This window comes from Triturus cristatus, chromosome 5_1 (genome assembly GCF_964204655.1).
Source record: "Triturus cristatus chromosome 5_1, aTriCri1.1, whole genome shotgun sequence".
Classification (NCBI taxonomy): domain Eukaryota; kingdom Metazoa; phylum Chordata; class Amphibia; order Caudata; family Salamandridae; genus Triturus; species Triturus cristatus.
The window spans coordinates 262,978,460-262,997,708 of record NC_140587.1 but is presented as its reverse complement, the minus strand read 5'-3'; the positions used below and the strand labels follow the sequence as shown (position 1 = coordinate 262,997,708).

Below are 19,249 nucleotides of genomic sequence, written 5' to 3'. Positions count from 1 at the left end.
TACGGCCCTGCCTAATCCTTGTCCCTTGGGCCTCACTCCCCTTGTTTTTCAAACTATAGAGTGGGTGTTCACCCGCAAGAGTAGGGACGGTGCATACAAGGTGCTCCTCTCTTTCCTCCAATATAGAAGAAGTAGAATCCAGGCAGGTTCATCACTTTCCTGCAAATAATGTCAGAAAAAGAAACATTGTCTTTCACTGAAAGTCATATTCAAAATTTAATTGCTTCCTCTCGTTTTTCTACGATTACACTAAGCTCTTCAGCTAGACAGCAGAATGAAGCAGAAAAGCTAACACGCCATATAAGAAGCATATCCGCACAGAGCTTCACGGCCATTTTCTCCTGGAACACTTACAAGCAGGTACGATTCCTTGGGGGCTTCAGGTCAAAAATGTGCCAGTGATATTCATAGAGGACGCTGAACACAAGAAAGGCTTCAGTTTGATCAACACTTTGTGTAGCCGAGACCTTATGGTCCATACGATAGAGACAGCACAGAGGCTATGTAAGAAAGAATTAGAAGATCTTGAAGAACTGACACAGACCATTAAGAATAATCAATCTGCTACAGAAGCTAAAACTCTCCTTGAAAAAATGGAGAAAGACATTCAGGTTTTCAAGGCTAACACCATCAATATAAAGAGTTCAAAATTCGAAAAGAACTCAAAGTCATTTAACATAGAGCAAGTGTATCCATTTCTCAAAGAGGACTACTACACTTCTATTGAATCACGTAGAGCCCTCATTACCTATCAGGGAAGATCTAAGAATCATTTCTCTACATTTTCAGACACTTCATCTTCTGAGTCTTCAGGATCTGATTCTAGAGAAGGTAACCCTAAGAAACAGGTGTCTTTTTTAGACAAGGGCGGGCAGCAAAAAGCAAGGTTCAAACCAGCATGGGAAATGCGAACCCGAAACCAATTCTACAAGTCCTAGAAACTTCCACTATAGTTAATTTGTCATACAAACTATTATCTAGAGATGAAGAGACGGTCTTGAATTTAGGGTTAAAATTTGTCCCGTACAAGCCAACAGATTATACTAAACTCAAACTTGAAGCAATAGAGTTTTGCAGAAAGATCAGATTGAAAGCTTTTTTTGCCAGTACTGAACCAATGATAAATAGGGAAGTGACTGGTCTTAGGAATAAATCCAAGTTCACCCCAACTCAAAACATCTCGAAACAAATCTATGCGTTTGAACAAACAGTATTATCTTCAATCAATACACTAGAAAAAACAAAAAGAAATGTCCATAGAAACATAAGTCTGAAGCAACAAACAGCGATACAAAATCTAAGATCAGATACATCAGTGGTCATCAAACAGGCCGATAAAGGTGGGGCAGTAGTGATCTGGCCTCACAAAATGTATCTCAATGAAGGGAGAAACAAGGTTAACAACCAAACCTGGTATCGAATGGTCAAAGAAGATCCTGTGCAGTTATTACAAGATACAATTTCTAAAATTCTACAACTAGGCATTGAAGGAGGGTTCCTGGGACCTAAAGAACATGATTTTTTAATTAAAAGGTTTCTGAGAACCCCAATCTTATACTTCTTGCCAAAGATTCATAAAAATCTTGACAAGCTCCCAGGGAGACCAATAGTCTCGGGCTGTGATTCGATTTTAGAGTCAATCTCTAAGTATGTATATTTCTTTTTAAAGCCTTTTTTTTTAAAGAAGTGGAGTCATATCTACGAGACACAACAGACTTTATTACAAAAGTGGAAAGTCTACCATTTGATGACCAAATACAAACGATGGTGACACTTGACGTCACGTCGTTGTATACATAGATACCTCAAGATGAGGCGCTAGAAGTTATGGAACTATACTTGGACAGCAGAGAGCGACCCTATAGGGTCCCACCCTCATTCATTTTACAATTGGCAGAGGTAGCTCTTATAAATAATTATTTTAAATTTGTAGATCAATTCTTTGTACAAGTCAAAGGTACCACTATGGGATGTCCTTATGCCCCTAGAAATGGCAGTGCTTTTTATGGTCCAATACGAAAAAAGATTAATTGAAAACAATAATCCCTTCCGAGATAAAATAACACAGTGGTTACGATACATTGACGATACCTGGCTCCTGTGGCAGGGGAGCCAGATTGAATTGAAGTTGTTCCATGATTGGTTAAACGCCTGCCATAGGGACATGAAGTTCTCTGGACAGTCAAGTAAAACCAAAATGACTTTTTTAGATGTGGAGATCAGTACAGTAGCAAACCAGTTGAGAACATCGTTGTACAAGAAAGACACAGATAAAAACACAATTTTGCATCACAAAAGTGCCCATCCTAGAAGCCTTAAAGAAAACCTCCCGTATGGGCAGCTATTAAGAATTAGGAGAAACTGCACGGAGGTCCTTCACTTTGAAGAACATGCCTTTTGCAAAGAAATGGCGAAAAGGGGCTACCCTAAAAAGCTATTAAGGCACTCTACAAAAAGAGCGCGATTTACACCTCGCGAAAGGCTTCTCTAAGTGAAAGAAAAGAAAGAACTTGATAAATTGGTTTGTGTGACTACGTTTGGTCCGGACACAAATACATTTAGACAGATTATACTCAAGAATTGGCATCTCCTCGCCTTGAATGCCCTTTTCCAAAGCCCATATTTGCTATGAAAAAAAATCAAGGCATAGGACAACAAATAATGCGCGCAGACATTTCTCTACCCAAACCAAAAAGTGACCTATTATCGAAATGGAATTTGAAGCCAGTAGAGGGCCACCACAAGTGTGGCAATTGTGTGGCTTGTAGCAGTACCATTGAAGACACAGAATTCAAACACAATAGTATAAAGTGGAAACACTCCGACTTCACTAATTGCAAAACTAAGAACGTAGTTTATGCCATAATATATCCCTGTCAGAAAATGTATATAGGGAAAACAAATCAACAGGCAAATACCAGGATCACACAACACAGATCAAGAATAAAAAGAAGGTGACCACTGCTCCAATGGTTGAGCACTTCATTAAAAAATCTCATAGCGAAAATGAAATCCAATGGACCATTTTGGTGACAATGAATGCGGCCAAAGGACCAATTGGCATCGAAAGTGCACTGCTTCAGAAAAAGGCTTTTTTAATCTTGAAATTCAATAGTACTGTTACAGGATTGAACAGTATGACTGAGCTGACTAAAACGTAAAAACTCTGAAACCTACAATGCATCACTGTGACAAATGGAAGGAAGATTGCTTGGATTGGCTAGTACAAGCAGCTTCACAATACCCAGAAACCTCCAAGAAACGTTATTAGGAGAAGTCTGTGTGCAAAATGGCCACCGTCATTAATGGTATCCCGGAGGTCGACATGCAGCTAAAAGACATTTGAAACTGCGGTAAGCATACGATAATAAAGATTAGAATCATGAGACAGTTAATGGTATGGAGGCTAGAACAGATAATCAGACTCGCATATTCAATTACAGGCAAACGCGAAGCGAGAAAAACTCGAACGGGTGGAACAAAAGCGGCGTTCACCGCGAATACTGAGAAAAGAGGTAGGCGTATGATTCAATGTAACCGCTAACTAAGAAACATTGTGGCAAGGTCAGATTGGGTAAACAAAGTAGTTTTTCCCATAGACCCGAAGCGCCGGAACAGAAATTTGGCACTGCTAGATGCGGTCAAAAAATCGTTCCACAAACAGGTATTCGATCCTTTTAAATACTTTAATGACTGTATAAAAACTTCAACGCAAAGTTCTTGGCTAGGAAAACTACAATACGCACATATCGTTTGCAGGAAGCAATATACAAAAAAGATCGTAGGACCCTTTGCGGAAGTAAAAGGCAACTTACAAGGTAGGAAATCACGAATGTGAATCGCTAATGCGATTGAAACGTTCTCTATAAATATCACTTACAAAACCTCCATTTTTTTTTAGAAAACTGAAGGTCTTCAAACAAAGAGATCACCTGTGGCACAGGCAACGGAAGTATAGGGAAGAAAAACTAAGACTGCTCAGGTGCAACAGATAACAACCAAGTGTTAGTAGAACGAAAGTAGAAAAGGAGGGAGATTCTAAAAAAATGTCTTTTATGTCACATATCCTTTACAGAAAATAAGAACAGAACATAAGAAAGCCCTGATGAGAATCCTCGGAAAGAAAGCCTAGGACTTGAAACGCGTCGGCATATCAAAACAAGCATTTGCAATGCAATAGGTCTCGCATTACAAAAATCTTGCGCTATTGGCGTTGCATAATTATTTGCAAGACCAGTAGCTCATATGTTCAGTAATGCAACACCTATTGCATTGCAAATGCTTGCTGCAAACTACCAATGTGTGTAAAATCAGAGAGGAGCCTGAATGAAACATGCATATTTGCTAGCCTGTCAATAGTTTTTGAGGGGCTTGGGTAAAAAAAATATATGAATGCAGGCTCCAAATTGTTCTGCTTATTCAAAGTGCCCTGAGCACTTGCTTTGAAGTTTAAAAAAATGTATCATCCAGTAAACAGAGTACCTCCTTCAATCGAGGTCAAACAGTCTCTCACAACAAGGACAAAGTCTAAAGCGCCATGAGGAGAATCAAGAGATGGCATACAGAAGCTCATTATGCTTTCCTGAAAGAAAGATTGACTTAGAAGAATGCATCACCAAGACAACACACTCCATGATTAATCACACTTCACTAAGAACAGGCCTGGCCATCTCTATCCTGATCGAAGATAGTCACAGTACCCTTGCCAGGGGCATGTCAAACCTTTTGTGTATCCTTTCCCTGTGGCAACTACCCAATAGAAATACTGGCCCACTTCCTATGCTTCTGACCATGATAGCAGTATTCTAACACCGAGTCAAAACTTCACACCCGAAAGGCATATAGCAAAACGGAGCCAATGAGTGTGTTATAAGAAAGCACTAAAAATGCTCAGGGCAACACCAAGAAAAGCAAGAAACAACTTAAAACATGAAGAAAACTTTGAGTATTTGTTGAGTCAAAATTGCTGCAGCTAAGGGTATGCCCCCAAAGTATTCAATGGCTTATAAATGCTAGCTAGAGGATGATATATTTCACCAACATCATTCATGCAACATAAAACCTACCACCAGGTGCCAGAAAGAAAATGCCACATCCCTTTGTTGACCACAAGATAAAACATTACAAACGCAGCAATGGATCCAGACATACTGAAACACCACCACACAGGACAATCAGATGAACATGAAAGAGTGTGACAACACATCTGCACAAAAACCTACAAACAGCAACATGAACACTAAAGCAGGATTTTCAATTAATTGAAATTTGCAGACCAGGCACCACAAAAAACATAACACTGGACGGAGAAGCAAGTGTTCCACAAGCATCAGAAGCACATTAACGCTGGAGACAGGACTCCATCTGTCAGACTCTAATTACGGCACTCAAAACTTACACAGGAACAGAGATGCTAGTTCCCAAATCCACCCCGACAGCAATCCAGAGCTTAGTGTGACAAGTCTCTAGAGTGGCTATCTAGGGGGAAGGGGGAAAGTGGATAAAATAACAAAAGAGAGAAGAGACTGTTCTGCGGCTTCCTTCAGGAGTCCTTCCAGCAGACTTCTTTTGCTGAAGTGATAACCTGTAGATAAGAGTTATTGTTATAATAAACTTTTAGCCTTTAACCTCTCTTATCTTTCAACCCCAATTGCCTTATTTCCTTACCATGCCAATTTCAGAACTCTGCTTCTCTTCTATTTCTTTTCTGTGTGTGCTTTTATTTCATTAACTATATTCTTCGTCTGCAATTAAAAAGGAAATAACTAGAACCCAAGGTTTATCTGCCTCATATAAATCTTTCTCTCTGAGCTTCTCACTTACTTTCCTATTTTTCTTTTTACACTCCTATGTCTTATCTTCCTTGGTATCTGCCTTAATTCACAGCTTCCTTTTCTTTTTGCACACCTGTAATATAGTTACATTTATCTGTTAAGAACTTCTGCTTTCTTTTTAACCTGACATTTTCTATTTTAATTTGGTGTACTACTTACTGTGTTTGAGGTCTTTTCCTATTGGTAATTATTCATCTGTGTGTTTAATGCTTTCTCCTCTTTTCGTGGTGGTATTTCACTCTCAGTACTTAGCTATTGTTCGACGACTTATTTCTGTGGTAAGTATGTTTTTATCTTATTCTATTGTTTGTAGTTGCTCAAGAGTTCTAATCTATATTGCAATTCTCTCCTCGACTTTTTCAGGACTTGTCGTTACTATTCGTTACCTCTGTGATGAATTACAGTAAAGCCACTTCCTTCACAGTAAGTTCTATGACTCTATTGCTTTCTGTAATTTACTTCAGTTCTCTGACGTGACAAATATTTACTTCAGTTCTCTGACGTGACAAATATACACTCGTTAACTTAGCTTCATTTTTTCTTGTTCTTTCTTCAGATGCTCCTGTTGACGCTGCTTCCTCTCCCTGACGACTCGGTGCGAAATCTCCACAACTAAGATTGCTGTTCTCCTCAAAAGTCACTTTACTTCTTGGAACTCAGATTTCGAACTTGTATCTATGACTTCCGAAAACTCTTCAGGGTAGATTCTGAAAAGCCTTCGAGCGAGAACTAAAACACTTTTAGTCAGCGCGCACTGGAATGTGCACCTGACTCTCTAGAATTCTTGGTGAAGTGCGCAGTTCCTAGGCAGCGCGAGCCTCACCTAGGATTCCAGCGCGTTCTCTGCCAAACACTAGAACGCTAACAGCTACTCAGTTCTGGTGGCCTTTTCTGGCGCCATTTCCGAGTCCGCTCCACCCATGAACCTTCCATTGCTCGGGGTGTACAAACTTTGAGTCTTCGATGCGCAATTAAACCTATCTGTAATCTTGGGTTCCTGACACCATCCCTTATAACAGCCGCTTCCACAATAATCAGACATAAGACAGACAAAGTACATTTTAAAAATACGGCTGGAAGTACCTCCACATCACAATAGTGGTCACCACATGAGCTATATTTTAGTTGTTGAAGTGTTTGTAAAACTTACTACGTTACCATGTTGATTTGAAAACGTTATGCCGGAACCATGCACGAATAAAACACAAGCAGATTCAGTAAGGTCTGTTACCACTCGTGCAATTTGCAGAGCGTTGTTAAAATGTACGCTACAAACTCGACCGTATTTGGGGTTCAAAGAAGTGCTTGTGGAAGATGGCTTTCACACACTGCCAGCAGCACCAACTCAGTATGTCAAGTAAGGATATCGTCCACACTCCATATTGTCTCAAAACTAGGCCTCTATGCAGAGTGTCCTTTCATCCAGACGTACCACTAGGAATGTACAGTAAAAGAGCCACATGCTGTAATAATCTGGAGCACAAAGTGTTACTGACCTGTCTGTATCTACAAGGACAGAAGAGGAACAAGCTTGTGAAAAGTTACGGACAGGAAAGAGGACATCAGAACTTGGAAGGAGTCCCGTGGCATACAGATACTTTGTGGAGCTTTATTTTTTTTTCTCTTATGTTGTATGTTTTGTACGAGGACACCGGAACTTTGATGGAAAAACCAGCACTGTACATTCCAAAACATTGGTAGAGAAAATAACTGACGTGCAACTAATTGCTTGGGACGTCCTTTCTATAATGTTGTGCACTTTTGAAACTTTATAAGTGTGCACGTCTCTGCCGACTCCATTATACAGGATTGAAAACCTATTTAAAGGCAAGCGGTTTGAAAACGTTTCAACTTTGTTTGCTACTGTTCACTAACTGGACTGTTTAGATCTGGTTTTGTGTTGCTTCTGGACGGCGGTCTCATTCACAAATGTAAAAGTCTTTAGTGAAGAAAAAGGATTTTCCCTTCCTGTTGTGGACCGCATTTTCTTTTGTTTCTGCGTCCCGTACCGCTTACTTGGATGTAAAAAAAATGGATTACAGTCTTGAAATCTAAGAAGCATCTTTATTACCGTGAGGGTTTGCTTGTTTTTTTGGTCTATGGAAGGAAATCACAGACCGGTCTCAAACAGAAAACATAGTGAAAACAACAAAAAAAAAAAGCCGCTTAAAGCTCCTTTTGGTCACCAAAACTGGATAAATCTCTTCGCAGTAGTTTCCTGTGGAAGCTGAAGTATTTGTTACATTGTAAGGCGAACTGACGGACTATGAGGAAACAATCTCTCGGCATGCTGTGGCGGGGGCGGGGGAGTGCATTCCAGGCGGGGGAGCGGACCCTTTGAAGTATGATGCCGAGGCTGTGGCTACACGTGCACGCGCCAGTGGGCTGAAGCGCTTCCCCAAACGGATTGCATGGCGGCACGATGCACGTGATTGTGCGTGTGCTCGCCATGCAATCCACTTTTGGGAGCACTTTGAAATGCCCCTCTTACTAGAGTCTCGCCTAGCGATTGCGTAAACGCATTAGCTAGGCGAGACCTAAAAATGGCATTTCAAAAAAATGCACAGAGGAATGATGGTTTAATTCCAGTTTGCAATTAAGGGTTCATTTCTTTTTTCTAAATTTTAACCAGTTTCTTTGTGCTTAAGTGGATACCAGATGTAGACATCGAAAGAAAGTTTAGGCTTACAGATTGTCCACCTGAATCAGTGGAATAAGTCATAAGTTGTTGATGTTTGTATGTTTTGTCTAAGAAATATTGTGTTTTCACATGTTTGTAAATTTTGAATGTTTTATGAAGTATTTGTAATGTAGATGCAATGGGACAATATTGTTTTTCATGTCCAAATGTATGAATCAAAAACACTAAAGATATAAGTAAAAGGTATAAATAAAATACCGGTGCAAATATCAAGAGAATGTGTTTGTCCATTAAGGAGAAATTATATATGATTTGATAAAAACTTGAGGTATGGGCTTACCCCCACTTGTTTTCACACAGGAGAGTAAAACATGGCATTTGCTGCTTGTTTGATTTTTATTTTGCAAGTCTGGTTATTTATGTGCTAGTAGTTTGAAGACAATTCATTCAAGGAAATAAGTATTTAGAGTCTACGTTGTCATCGCGTTTTTGACATGTTTTTGGTCATTTTTTAAGTTTTACTTTTAGTCCTAGCACTTTATGTTTTACAAATTAAGCAGTGGGTGAAGGCTTTTATTTAGGATTTACGTGTCTGAAGAGTGCTAGAGCTTGGAACTCGCTGCTTGTTTGTTGTTTGATAGGCAAGTACGGTTTGGTGCTTTACACTTAATCTGCATTTACACTTATTGTGTTTGTATCAGAGGTTGCATGCTTTTTGGGGAGCAGCTAGGCAGTAAGAGCTAGAGTACGTCTAATGTGACCAAATAGGCAGGTTAGCATAGATTAGCATTATAATAATGCTCTTTATTAAAAACTACAACAGTAAACTCATCAATATGGCGAGACCGATTGGCATTGCCAGTGCTTGTTTAATTTAACTTGTAGTTTTTTTAATTGTAAATAAAACTATATTTACCATAATTCAATGGAAAAGACTCCTTGGCAAAGTAAGCAAAGCAACAGGTCTGGTGTTAATGTGCTAATGCATGCAAACCAAATGCATAAATGCCTGTGCGTACATGCCTTCGCACATTAAAGCAATACCTATTTGGTTTAACAGTGCTTGTTGCTATTTCCTTTTCTATTGAAAAGTCCAAAAATGAAACAAGGAAAAGTAGTAGATGCATTTTAATGGTGCTCCAAATACAGTGATTTACAAAACGAGAATTTTGGAACTAAATATATGAAACTAATTAGAGAAAACTAAAAAAGTTAATGTACCTCTGGTTTTATAATTAACTATTTCATAACTTCCTGTGTTTTATTTCTTGCTATGGCTGATGTGTTTCTGATTTCCCTGTTTGTTTGGCTTTACTGCTTAATAACAATAACCAGTGAGATACTATTAATACATTCATTTGCACCTGAGGATTTTGTCATGTTTTTCATGCCAAGGTTGTAAGCTTATACACATCATATTGTTTTACCAAGGCAGACCACTGCCTGCCCTACCCTGTAACCAATGAGAGTTTTAATACACACAGAATTGTGAATTATGTGTGTAATTTGACCCTGAAAACAGGGTCAGGATGGGTATTCTTCATTACATGGGGCTGTACACATAATTGTACAGTATTAGTATGGTGTTTTGAATGGTATGGGTGTTTACGGGTATGGGGTTTGAACTTCACCAGTATCATGCAACTCCTAATCTGTTCTGTGGCTTAACCAAAGACCTAGATGTAAGGATTTGTTTTCAAGAATTTTTTGAATTTGAGGAATTTATTTTTGAGTTTCAGATGTGATGGTAGGGTCTTCTAACAAATGTCTTGCATTTTGTGTGGACAGTGACCATTTAAATCGTTGTGGATCACCGGTAGCCACCAATGGGATTTTGCGATACCAAAGGGGATGATGGACGGAGCGTTTGAGCAAATCAAACACTCACCCCAGTCAACTGATCTGGGTTTAATCCATCATCATTCTTTAGCTCACTCCACCACCCCAGTTCAGATATGGCAATATGCAAATCAGTCTGACCCTGTGCCTCATGGGAACAGTCCAGCACGAACTGCCAAGCCATGCCTTCCCTGGACCGGAAACAAGCATCCTGGGACCGGTTTCGGGTTCATAACCCTCATCAGCCAGGCTATCTTGAATCCAGTGGCAAGGTGAGCAAGGGACCCACGTCTGGGCATACCCTGCCAACTTAGGGCGAACAAAGCGATACCAAAGGGGATGATGGACGGAGCGTTTGAGCAATTAAAACACTCACCCCAGTCAACTGATCTGGGTTTAATCCATCATCATTCACCAATTGGACTTTAGCACAAGCGAGATGTGCTCTTGTCATGTCAGGCCGAATATCAGCTGTGCAACCTAATTCTGAACTCATTGTAGTGTATGTAGAAATTTATTGCGAAGTCCTCTGTGGATGTCATTTCAAGGGTGCAGGTGGGACATGACCACTGCAAGCAGTGGCTTAACGATAATTGAGGAGGCCCCCCTGCAAGGTACGTGGAGGGGCCACCTCCGGACTCTATCAGGAGCTTCCCGGCCAAAGTGCAGTGCTGAGGGGGCCCCCTGGAGCTTGGGGCCCCCCCCCCACACTGCGGGGGATGCATGGGCCTGTGTTACGCCCCTGACTTCAAGAACTGGATGAGAAGCAGGATTGTCTTGGGAGGATGCAGGAACTGAAAGCTCGATTTAACCAGATAATTAATTTGGGCCAGGAAAGTATTCAGATCAATTGCAAAGAACTTGAATGCGTGGAATACCGGGTTTTGCAGCACCGTGCATCAGCAAACCTGAAAACGTTTCAGTGGAAAGGATTAAACACATCTCTGGCGGGACACATTAAATGTGATGTGCTTCCAAGAGTTTGGGATGGAAACACCAGCCCTGATGCATTATGCCAGAAGGGGCTTTTGACAGAGCTTATTTTCCATTGGTGCTTTGCCCGATGATAATTATGACCCATGAATCAGACTGTGGTCAGATTGTTGCAGAATGCATTCAAGCCTGTCACATAGAATCTTGAAAAACGTGTCTTTTACTTATCCAATGCTTATGAGTTTATTTTTGGGCATTTTCAATCAAACTCCACTCACATATTTGATAAGAGCAATTGCATCTGATTATTTCATGGCACTTCAAACTCTAATGAATTATACATCACATGATTCTTCTACTTAAAAACATGTTTTATATTTTTTTCTACATAGAAATAGATTGGCCTCACCTCTTTGAGCAAAGTGCTACAAATTCCACACTGGTACTGAAAGAGAACATCCCTGTTGATGCTTGACAGAGGATCTGGGAGCTTGACTCAAGAACATACCTGATGAATGTTTATTTCAAATATAAAGGATACATTAAATTATTGTCTAAGCTTATTTTTACCTATCCAGTCCGTCTGTGGGATCCCCTTTTCCTTCATGTCCACAATAGCATCCATAGGATTCAAATTCCTGTGGACATCTTCCAGATAAGCAAAATAGCATTTCTCCCAGTTGGGGGACTTCCCTTCTCAAGTTTCCATTTTCCCCAAGTTGTAAGAAGGTGAATCTTTCACACACTGCAAAAAAAAGAATTACATTTTATTTCCTTGGCCAATTTTTGTAACTCACAGGCCTACTTTTTCATCACCATCTTCATAGTAGTAAAAACTGGTTGTATGTGGTGTTTACTTGGACAGTTGTGCAGTTTTACAGAAATGTTAAAACCAGAGAGGACACTGTTATATAAGAATATGTAGCCAACCTGTAGTTATTGCCCCATATGCTAAGAACTGGTCTCCTATCATATGTTTCAAAATCCATTTACATTTTAGGAACCAAGGCCCAAATTGACTGTGATTTTGCGTTGGGGTTGCATCAATTTTGTGGCGCAGCTTTGATGCAAAATCATTTTTGCCATTTACAAAGCTTCACAAATGCAAACACAACTAAGCGTATAGCTGCTCTATGCTACTTTGCGTTGGTTAGGCGTTACATGGGTGGAGTATGAGCATTCCCATGCATCCACCCATGTATTTTAACGCAATCCCAGCTTAACAAGGACCTGTAAACCTGGGTTTGCACTAAAGTGGTGTGCCTACCCAAGAAGGTGTAACAATGAGAAATATCTTTTCATGGGTGAAGCAGTCTGCAGCACACAGTTAGAGAAATATGTCTCTTTGGATTGTTTTTGTGCAGGAAGGTATTCCTTCCAGCACAGAAACAATGCTGCCCATAATGCAGGCATCCTTACATCATGGTGCAAGGGTACCTGCTTTGGCACTAGGCAGCACACAGGGGACAAGGAGAGGACAGACACGCTCAATATCTTTGTTATAATGGAGCATTTCTGCTCTCTCAATTTCACACAATTCAGCGCAGCAAGAGCCCTTCTCGCGCTGCGTGAAGTAATAAATAAATATGCACCCAGGAGCACCGTTCACAAAGTTGAATATACTTGTGATAGAGTGCTTACAGCACTCTAAATTGTATGGGTGCACTATACACTTGGTTCAAACGCACTCACATGTATTTTCATTGTTTGCAGTGTTTTACGATTATTAAGATGCATTTAACCAATGTTATCTTCACATTGAACTGTAGAGTGCATATTCAAGTAGGATTTTACATGTATTAGAAACATTCATAATTCCGGTATATGTAATGTGCAGGATGAAATTATGTTCGTGCAATGTAACCATGTTTAGTTTAAGTTTGAACCGTAGCCCCAATTTGTAAAGTTGCTGACAGTTTCGATTCTCAAAACATTAACTAAATGAATCTCTTTTGTACTCGAAAGTAGCATGTTCTCATCCTACTGCAGGTGCAGGAATTCAGCCTTGTTATTCTTAGATTTAAGGAGATACCCAGAATGTCTTTGAAGAAGACTGGAAGGCGAGAAGGGAGGACTCCTTTCGTGTCTGGCCTGTCTGGGAACCAAGGCCACTGGAAGAAGAAGAAGAATTAATTAAGCTACTGGCAAGTTACTGAAATGATACAATAGAGAAGTTTAACATGTGATTCATTGGGGCTGAACTTTGTTTGTTTTTGATAGGATGTGCAGGGACAGAGAATAGAGACTTCTGCTGATGCTCCATAGCCTTAAGCTAGGAACCCATTTGACGTGAGTACTTCTTAGGAAGTCAAAACGTGCTGACACCTTTGGGAAATGATATAGGAGAAATAGGTGGGATCCTCATTTAGAGCAATGTAGGGAAAGATATTTTTCTTTGTTTTGTTTTTCTCCCAGATGAAAAGAGAACTCAACGCAGCCTCTATCCTTTGCTGTGTATTGATTTTGGAGATCATCATATTATGCCTTTTATGCCGGATGAACTATATTCGTAAAATTGGCTCTGTGTTGATTTTCATGCATTTGCATACACTTATACTTAGATGTGTATATATCCAATTATTTTTGGCCTTATAATAAATCCACAAAATTGGAATACGGAGTCTGTGGTCCTTTAGAGTATGATTACATTTGAAAGTTTAACCATGACTTGTTGGACTCCCCTCTACCACTTTTAGCAAGCAAATAACAGACCATCAATCGTAATTTTAGTAGAATAATTAGGGAAGACCAAGTTGGCATAATCACTTGTGTATATTTTAAACTTTTTTTTACTGTTCACCTTTTCCAAGTTTAAATTTACACCTAGGTGTACACTTTCATCTCCATGCCTAAAAACAGGGGGTGAGGCCTAAAACTATGGGATTTATGAGTGTAAATGTACTACTAACAACTTTGGACATGTAGGTGGAAGTGGTGCCAAAGTACATGAAAAATTGTATCATTCTATATAAAAAAGTAATGGAACATATTTTAATGTATAATATGAAAGTACATTTTTGTATGGCATTTTTGTTTTTTAAATTAGCATAGAATTATTAAGATGAATTGCTACAGCACATTTACTCATCAAATGAAATGTGTATTGAATAATTCCTTTTAATATTTAAATTTAATTCATAAATAAGAATTTAAAAAAGTAATTACACAAAATCCACCTTCACTACCATTTTATCTTTTTAAATATGTATTTAATTTAAATTATTTTTTAAAGTGTGAAGAATAGTTGCTAATGAAATTTGTGATGGGAACTGGCCTCTCCTCTGGTCTTTATTTCCTTTGTCCTTTCATTTATTCTTTCATTCATTTCTTCTTTCTTTCTCGCTATCTCCTTCTTTATTCAGTATTAAATCATCAGGCCTAATTACTTTCAATAGAACTATCTTACCTGCGGACCCATCAGTGACTCCATTTACAGGAAACTGTTGCTGCGCACATACATTACTAAAGGTAATTTGCGTGAAATAATGTTCAAATTCTGGTCGCTGGGGCAGACACCTTTGGAGTAGTTCGTTCTGGCAGCAATCCCAAAACAAATGAGATGTAGAGAACCAAAATCTTCACAAACAGGAAGAGATGTTACTATAACTGCAAGGCTGCTACATCTTGGCACACATGCACTAAAGGACCACTTTGAAGTAGGATGGTAACTGCATATCACAGTACTGTCAGATGGCCAGTTTATGTCAGATGTACCAATGAGCATAAAGGGGCCTTGTGCAATGAGGTGCAAGTGGTGCACATTGGTATTGATGATGGAGAATTCAACTGTGTGTCCCAAATGCATCCCCAGATGGATAAAGGGTCAGCAGACCTCCATATTAGCATTCTTTATCACAAAGTGCCACAATGCAACCCCTTTCCTTGAAGTGACATTAGACACAATGTGACAAAAAGTGACCACTGGGAAAGGAACATTGAGGGCATCATGCAGCCTGATCTTACCAAAGTCTAAATAGAATCCTTAGAGACTGTGTTCACCTTGGAAGTTTGTAAATTTAACAGAAGAGGGTGCGCGTGGGGGTAACATGGAAAGAGAGTTTTGCAGGTGTCTGGGTCCTACAAGCATGATTTTATTTTGGCCCAGGGAAGCTTCAGTCCCCTCCTTCCCATTTATTCATGCAGCTTGGAAAATCACTTTCACACCTCAGCAAGAGGGCCACTGGCCTGTTTATCAATCTTGGTGGCATCAGGAGAGCATTGGTCAGAGATACTCTAGCTCCTTCGTAGTTTCATGAATGTGAACATGTCAGACCTTGTTCAGAGAGCCACAGAGCAAGTGGAGACTACGGGAGCTCAGCTGTGGGCAATGGTATACTTTGCCTAAGATGTACCGGTGTCCGTCTTATTGTGGATCTGCAAACTAGAATAAAATACAACCCTTTTGGCACTTAATTCTCATGGGAAGCAAAGGCAGCAGCCACAGCTTTCTCAGGCAAGTTAGTGTGGGGGTACAACAAGCTTAGCATCCACCAAACATTGAACAGTGTAATAACACGATTACATGCACTTTTGGTCAGCACTTCAGCACAGTCATTCAGGCATAGTGGATAAGTGCCTGGAAACAACAGCTTCACATACAGCAATGTAATCCGCTTAGGAACACTTGGGGCAAGTGCTGCGGCTAACCCCTCTACGTCCATTCTGTCACACTTGGGCATGGCTTGGCATAATTAATAGTTGACTGGCTCAGGGACCTCTGGCAGACTTGGGCAAGTGCTGCAGGCTGCAAGAACAGGGGTCTTTTGAGCACACTTCAGGCAATTGCCATGGATCAGGAGCAGGCAGGCTTCATTTGGGCCATAAGCTCAGACACACTTTAGCAGTGCTGCAAATCCTCCACTTCAGATCGGTTGATGGGCACCAAGATTGGATCACACCAATCACATTCTTGTGAGTCTTGTGTGTACACAACCTCAGCTCTGGGGTTAACCTGCCGGTGTCCATGCTTGGCAGTCAGCTCCTTCTGTCTGATTGGCTAGCTCCTTCTCTCTTCTCTCACGCTGGTCAACTCCAGGTGTTCCAGGTCAGGGAAGACAGTGAGAACACAGTCTAGTTACAGTAACATCATATTCTGCAATGCTTCTGAAGAGTTTTTCTTACAGGCAGTGACAGATGTTTTGAGACTACTGAAATTAGAATTGTGAGTTTCTTTGAGTTACCAGTGAGCAACAGATTTGTTGTTATGTAATTAGAGAATACGTTTATTTATTAGCAATAGTTCTTATTTTGCTAATGTCCAAATCTCTATCCCAGTATGAGATATGTGACAAGGGAGACTCACATGAAAGATTAAAAAGCGCCTGACGTACAGTTTGGCAGACCGGGTTACTCCATTGCAAATGTGACGGATATCCCGTTTGCAGTATTACAAGTCCATTATATTCTATGGCACTTGCAATACTTGTAATAAGTCTGTCAACCAGACCCAAAGTCTTTACTGCAAACCCTTCTCTTGGAGCTTGACTGCTTGTAGCAGGAAGAGAGAATAGACTGCCAACACAACTAACACTAGACACTCGCGCAATAGCCTAAAAGATAAAACAAGAACCACATGTTTTCTGGAATTTTCTTAGAGTGTCTCTCATTCTTGTCCTACAAACTGCGTATATTTCGGCATTCATGCTAACCACAAGCAATGAGTGCTCCTTCCATTAGTTTAACTTTATTAATTATTTATTTTCATTTGAAAGTTTTATATAGCGCAGACAAGACCCTTACTAGTATCAGAGAGCTTTACAATGTTAAAAAGAGATATAAAGAATCAATTAGTGTCAAAAGGCATTACAGGATATGGCAGATCCCCAATGAGGGCGGGATCACCTGAAAAATAAGACAGATAGTTCCAATAAAATAGTATCAAATGCGGACAGTAATCATGAGTGACGTTGAGGAGTCTGGATAAGCTCAGAGAGAAGAGTTCCAAGGGTCTAGGGCAGAAACTTGTTCATGAGTAGTAGTTTAACTTCTTTCTTGAAGGATGCCATTGAGGGATTCAGTGTTCCTCGAGGAGAACCAGGTATGGTTGTATATTTGATTCTAGTTTATTTTTTAAGACATCGAGAAGGAACTGTCAACAAAGCTCCACCACCTCCAATTGATGACTCATCTGCCCCAACATTCCATGACCTAATACACTGACATCTCTGCATTCTACAGCACACATGATGCAACACGTCTTCCTCCTTAACAAACAAACTGTGAAAGCCGAACCCAAAATCTTTACACCTATACATAGCAGAACATAAACAACTTTAAACTTTGGGTGCATATGAACAAAAATGTACATGTCAGTGCATCACATAATCTTTGACCCACTTTGGCGTGTTCCAAGACCTTTCCCAGCTTGGATTACTTGGGACAGAGACCCTCTGCAAGTCTTCTCAGTGATAACAGCCTTATTCATCAGTGATAACAGCCTTGTTTAGATTCTACACATTTCCATCACTCAACCAAACCATGTATGGGTTAACTTTTTTTTACCTGTTAAGAATCAGAGAACTTTAACCACCACTTACTCACTTAATTTCCACTGCATACCAGCACCCAATCACCAACCGCTATACCCATGACACCCGCATTTTCTGCACCACCACTTCAATCGTACAAATGCAAACTTTGCTTCTGCACTCCTTTTGACAATCACATCCTTGGTTTCCTACCACTCATCAATTCACATGACATCTTACCAGTGGCAGCATTGGGGGCTGTGCGATATGGCCTTATCAATATGTTTACCACTTCCTTCCATGAACTACCTTGATACAAAGCCAACTTGAGTGTTCTGTTTCACTTCTGTACCAAAATATGACAAAGTCAACCTACTTTTTTGCAAAACAGATAATAAATCATTTAACACTTTGTCATGTCTTTCTTTATCTTTGCCAAAAATCCAAATATTACTTTAGAAATGAGATACATTTGGCATATCATGGAACAGATGATGCATTGTCCTCTGGAATACTGCTGAAGCCAATGTCAAACCAAAAGGCATGCGTACAAATTGCTAAACCCCATCTGGTGTGATGAATGAGATTAATGGGCTAAATTTCGGATGCAACAAAATTGTGTGATGCACAGATAATAAATCTAATGTGGAGAACAGTTCTGCCTCCTTAACCAGTATCAACATGTCACTACTATAAGGCAGGGATGTCTGTCCACCCATATTGCCGCATCCAGATTACGGAGATTTACACACATCCACAAATCTCCATCAGCTTTTTTTGCAAGAACAATGGGAGCCAACCAGTCAGATCTCCTCTATAATGTTGTCCTCACATAGTCTGTGTAACTCCTTACTTAAAGGTTAGCTCATAACAAATGCCACGAGGCATGCTTTCTGTACTGTGGGTACAGCCCTATCCGTTAAAATTATTTTGTGTGAAAAACCTTTCAACAAACCTAGTTTATTACTGAAAATCTATGGAAATGTTTCTTTCAAGGTATTTTCTGACACATCATTTATTCTAGTCTTTGCACCAACACCTGGTCCGAATGGTTAAGATCTTATCTCATCTGCATTTTCTGTTGTTGTGGCCATCCCAGCAAATAAGAACCATCCTTAGCAATATTCACCTTAGACTGATTAGTGACACCCTGGGCCACCAAAACGCCTTCATAGTATCCCACCAAATCTATAGGTTTGTTTCTATACCACCTTCAAAGTATCCCACCAAATCGATAGTTTTTTTTCCATACACCACCAATCTAACATGAGGTGGTCTCATGACTTTACTGGTAAGCTTGTTCAAATGATTTTCTCCAATCAATGTATAACAGGCTCCTGAATCAACCATTACTTGGACCACAACATTATCAACAGATATTGTGCAGAAAGGGCTATCCAATTGATTGACATTTCCAACTTCACTGACCTACAATGAAAACTCCTCTTGTGTTTTACTTTCATCATCACATTCCATGGCAGTCATCACATTTTTTGCCCTTATAGTAAAATGTTCACCCCTGCCCTTGCACACCC

General features: G+C 39.9%; 1 protein-coding gene across 3 annotated transcripts in view; it reads right to left on the bottom strand.

Annotated features, from left to right (window-relative positions):
* OC90 (otoconin 90) overlaps window positions 1-19,249 on the bottom strand; it is an 875,163-nt gene that overhangs the window by 68,160 nt on the left and 787,754 nt on the right. For all 3 annotated transcript variants that reach the window (XM_085604908.1, XM_085604909.1, XM_085604910.1), the window contains one exon: window positions 11,818-11,992. In XM_085604908.1, coding sequence (XP_085461034.1) covers window positions 11,818-11,992 — 175 coding nt within the window. The remainder of the gene's footprint in view (window positions 1-11,817; window positions 11,993-19,249) is intronic.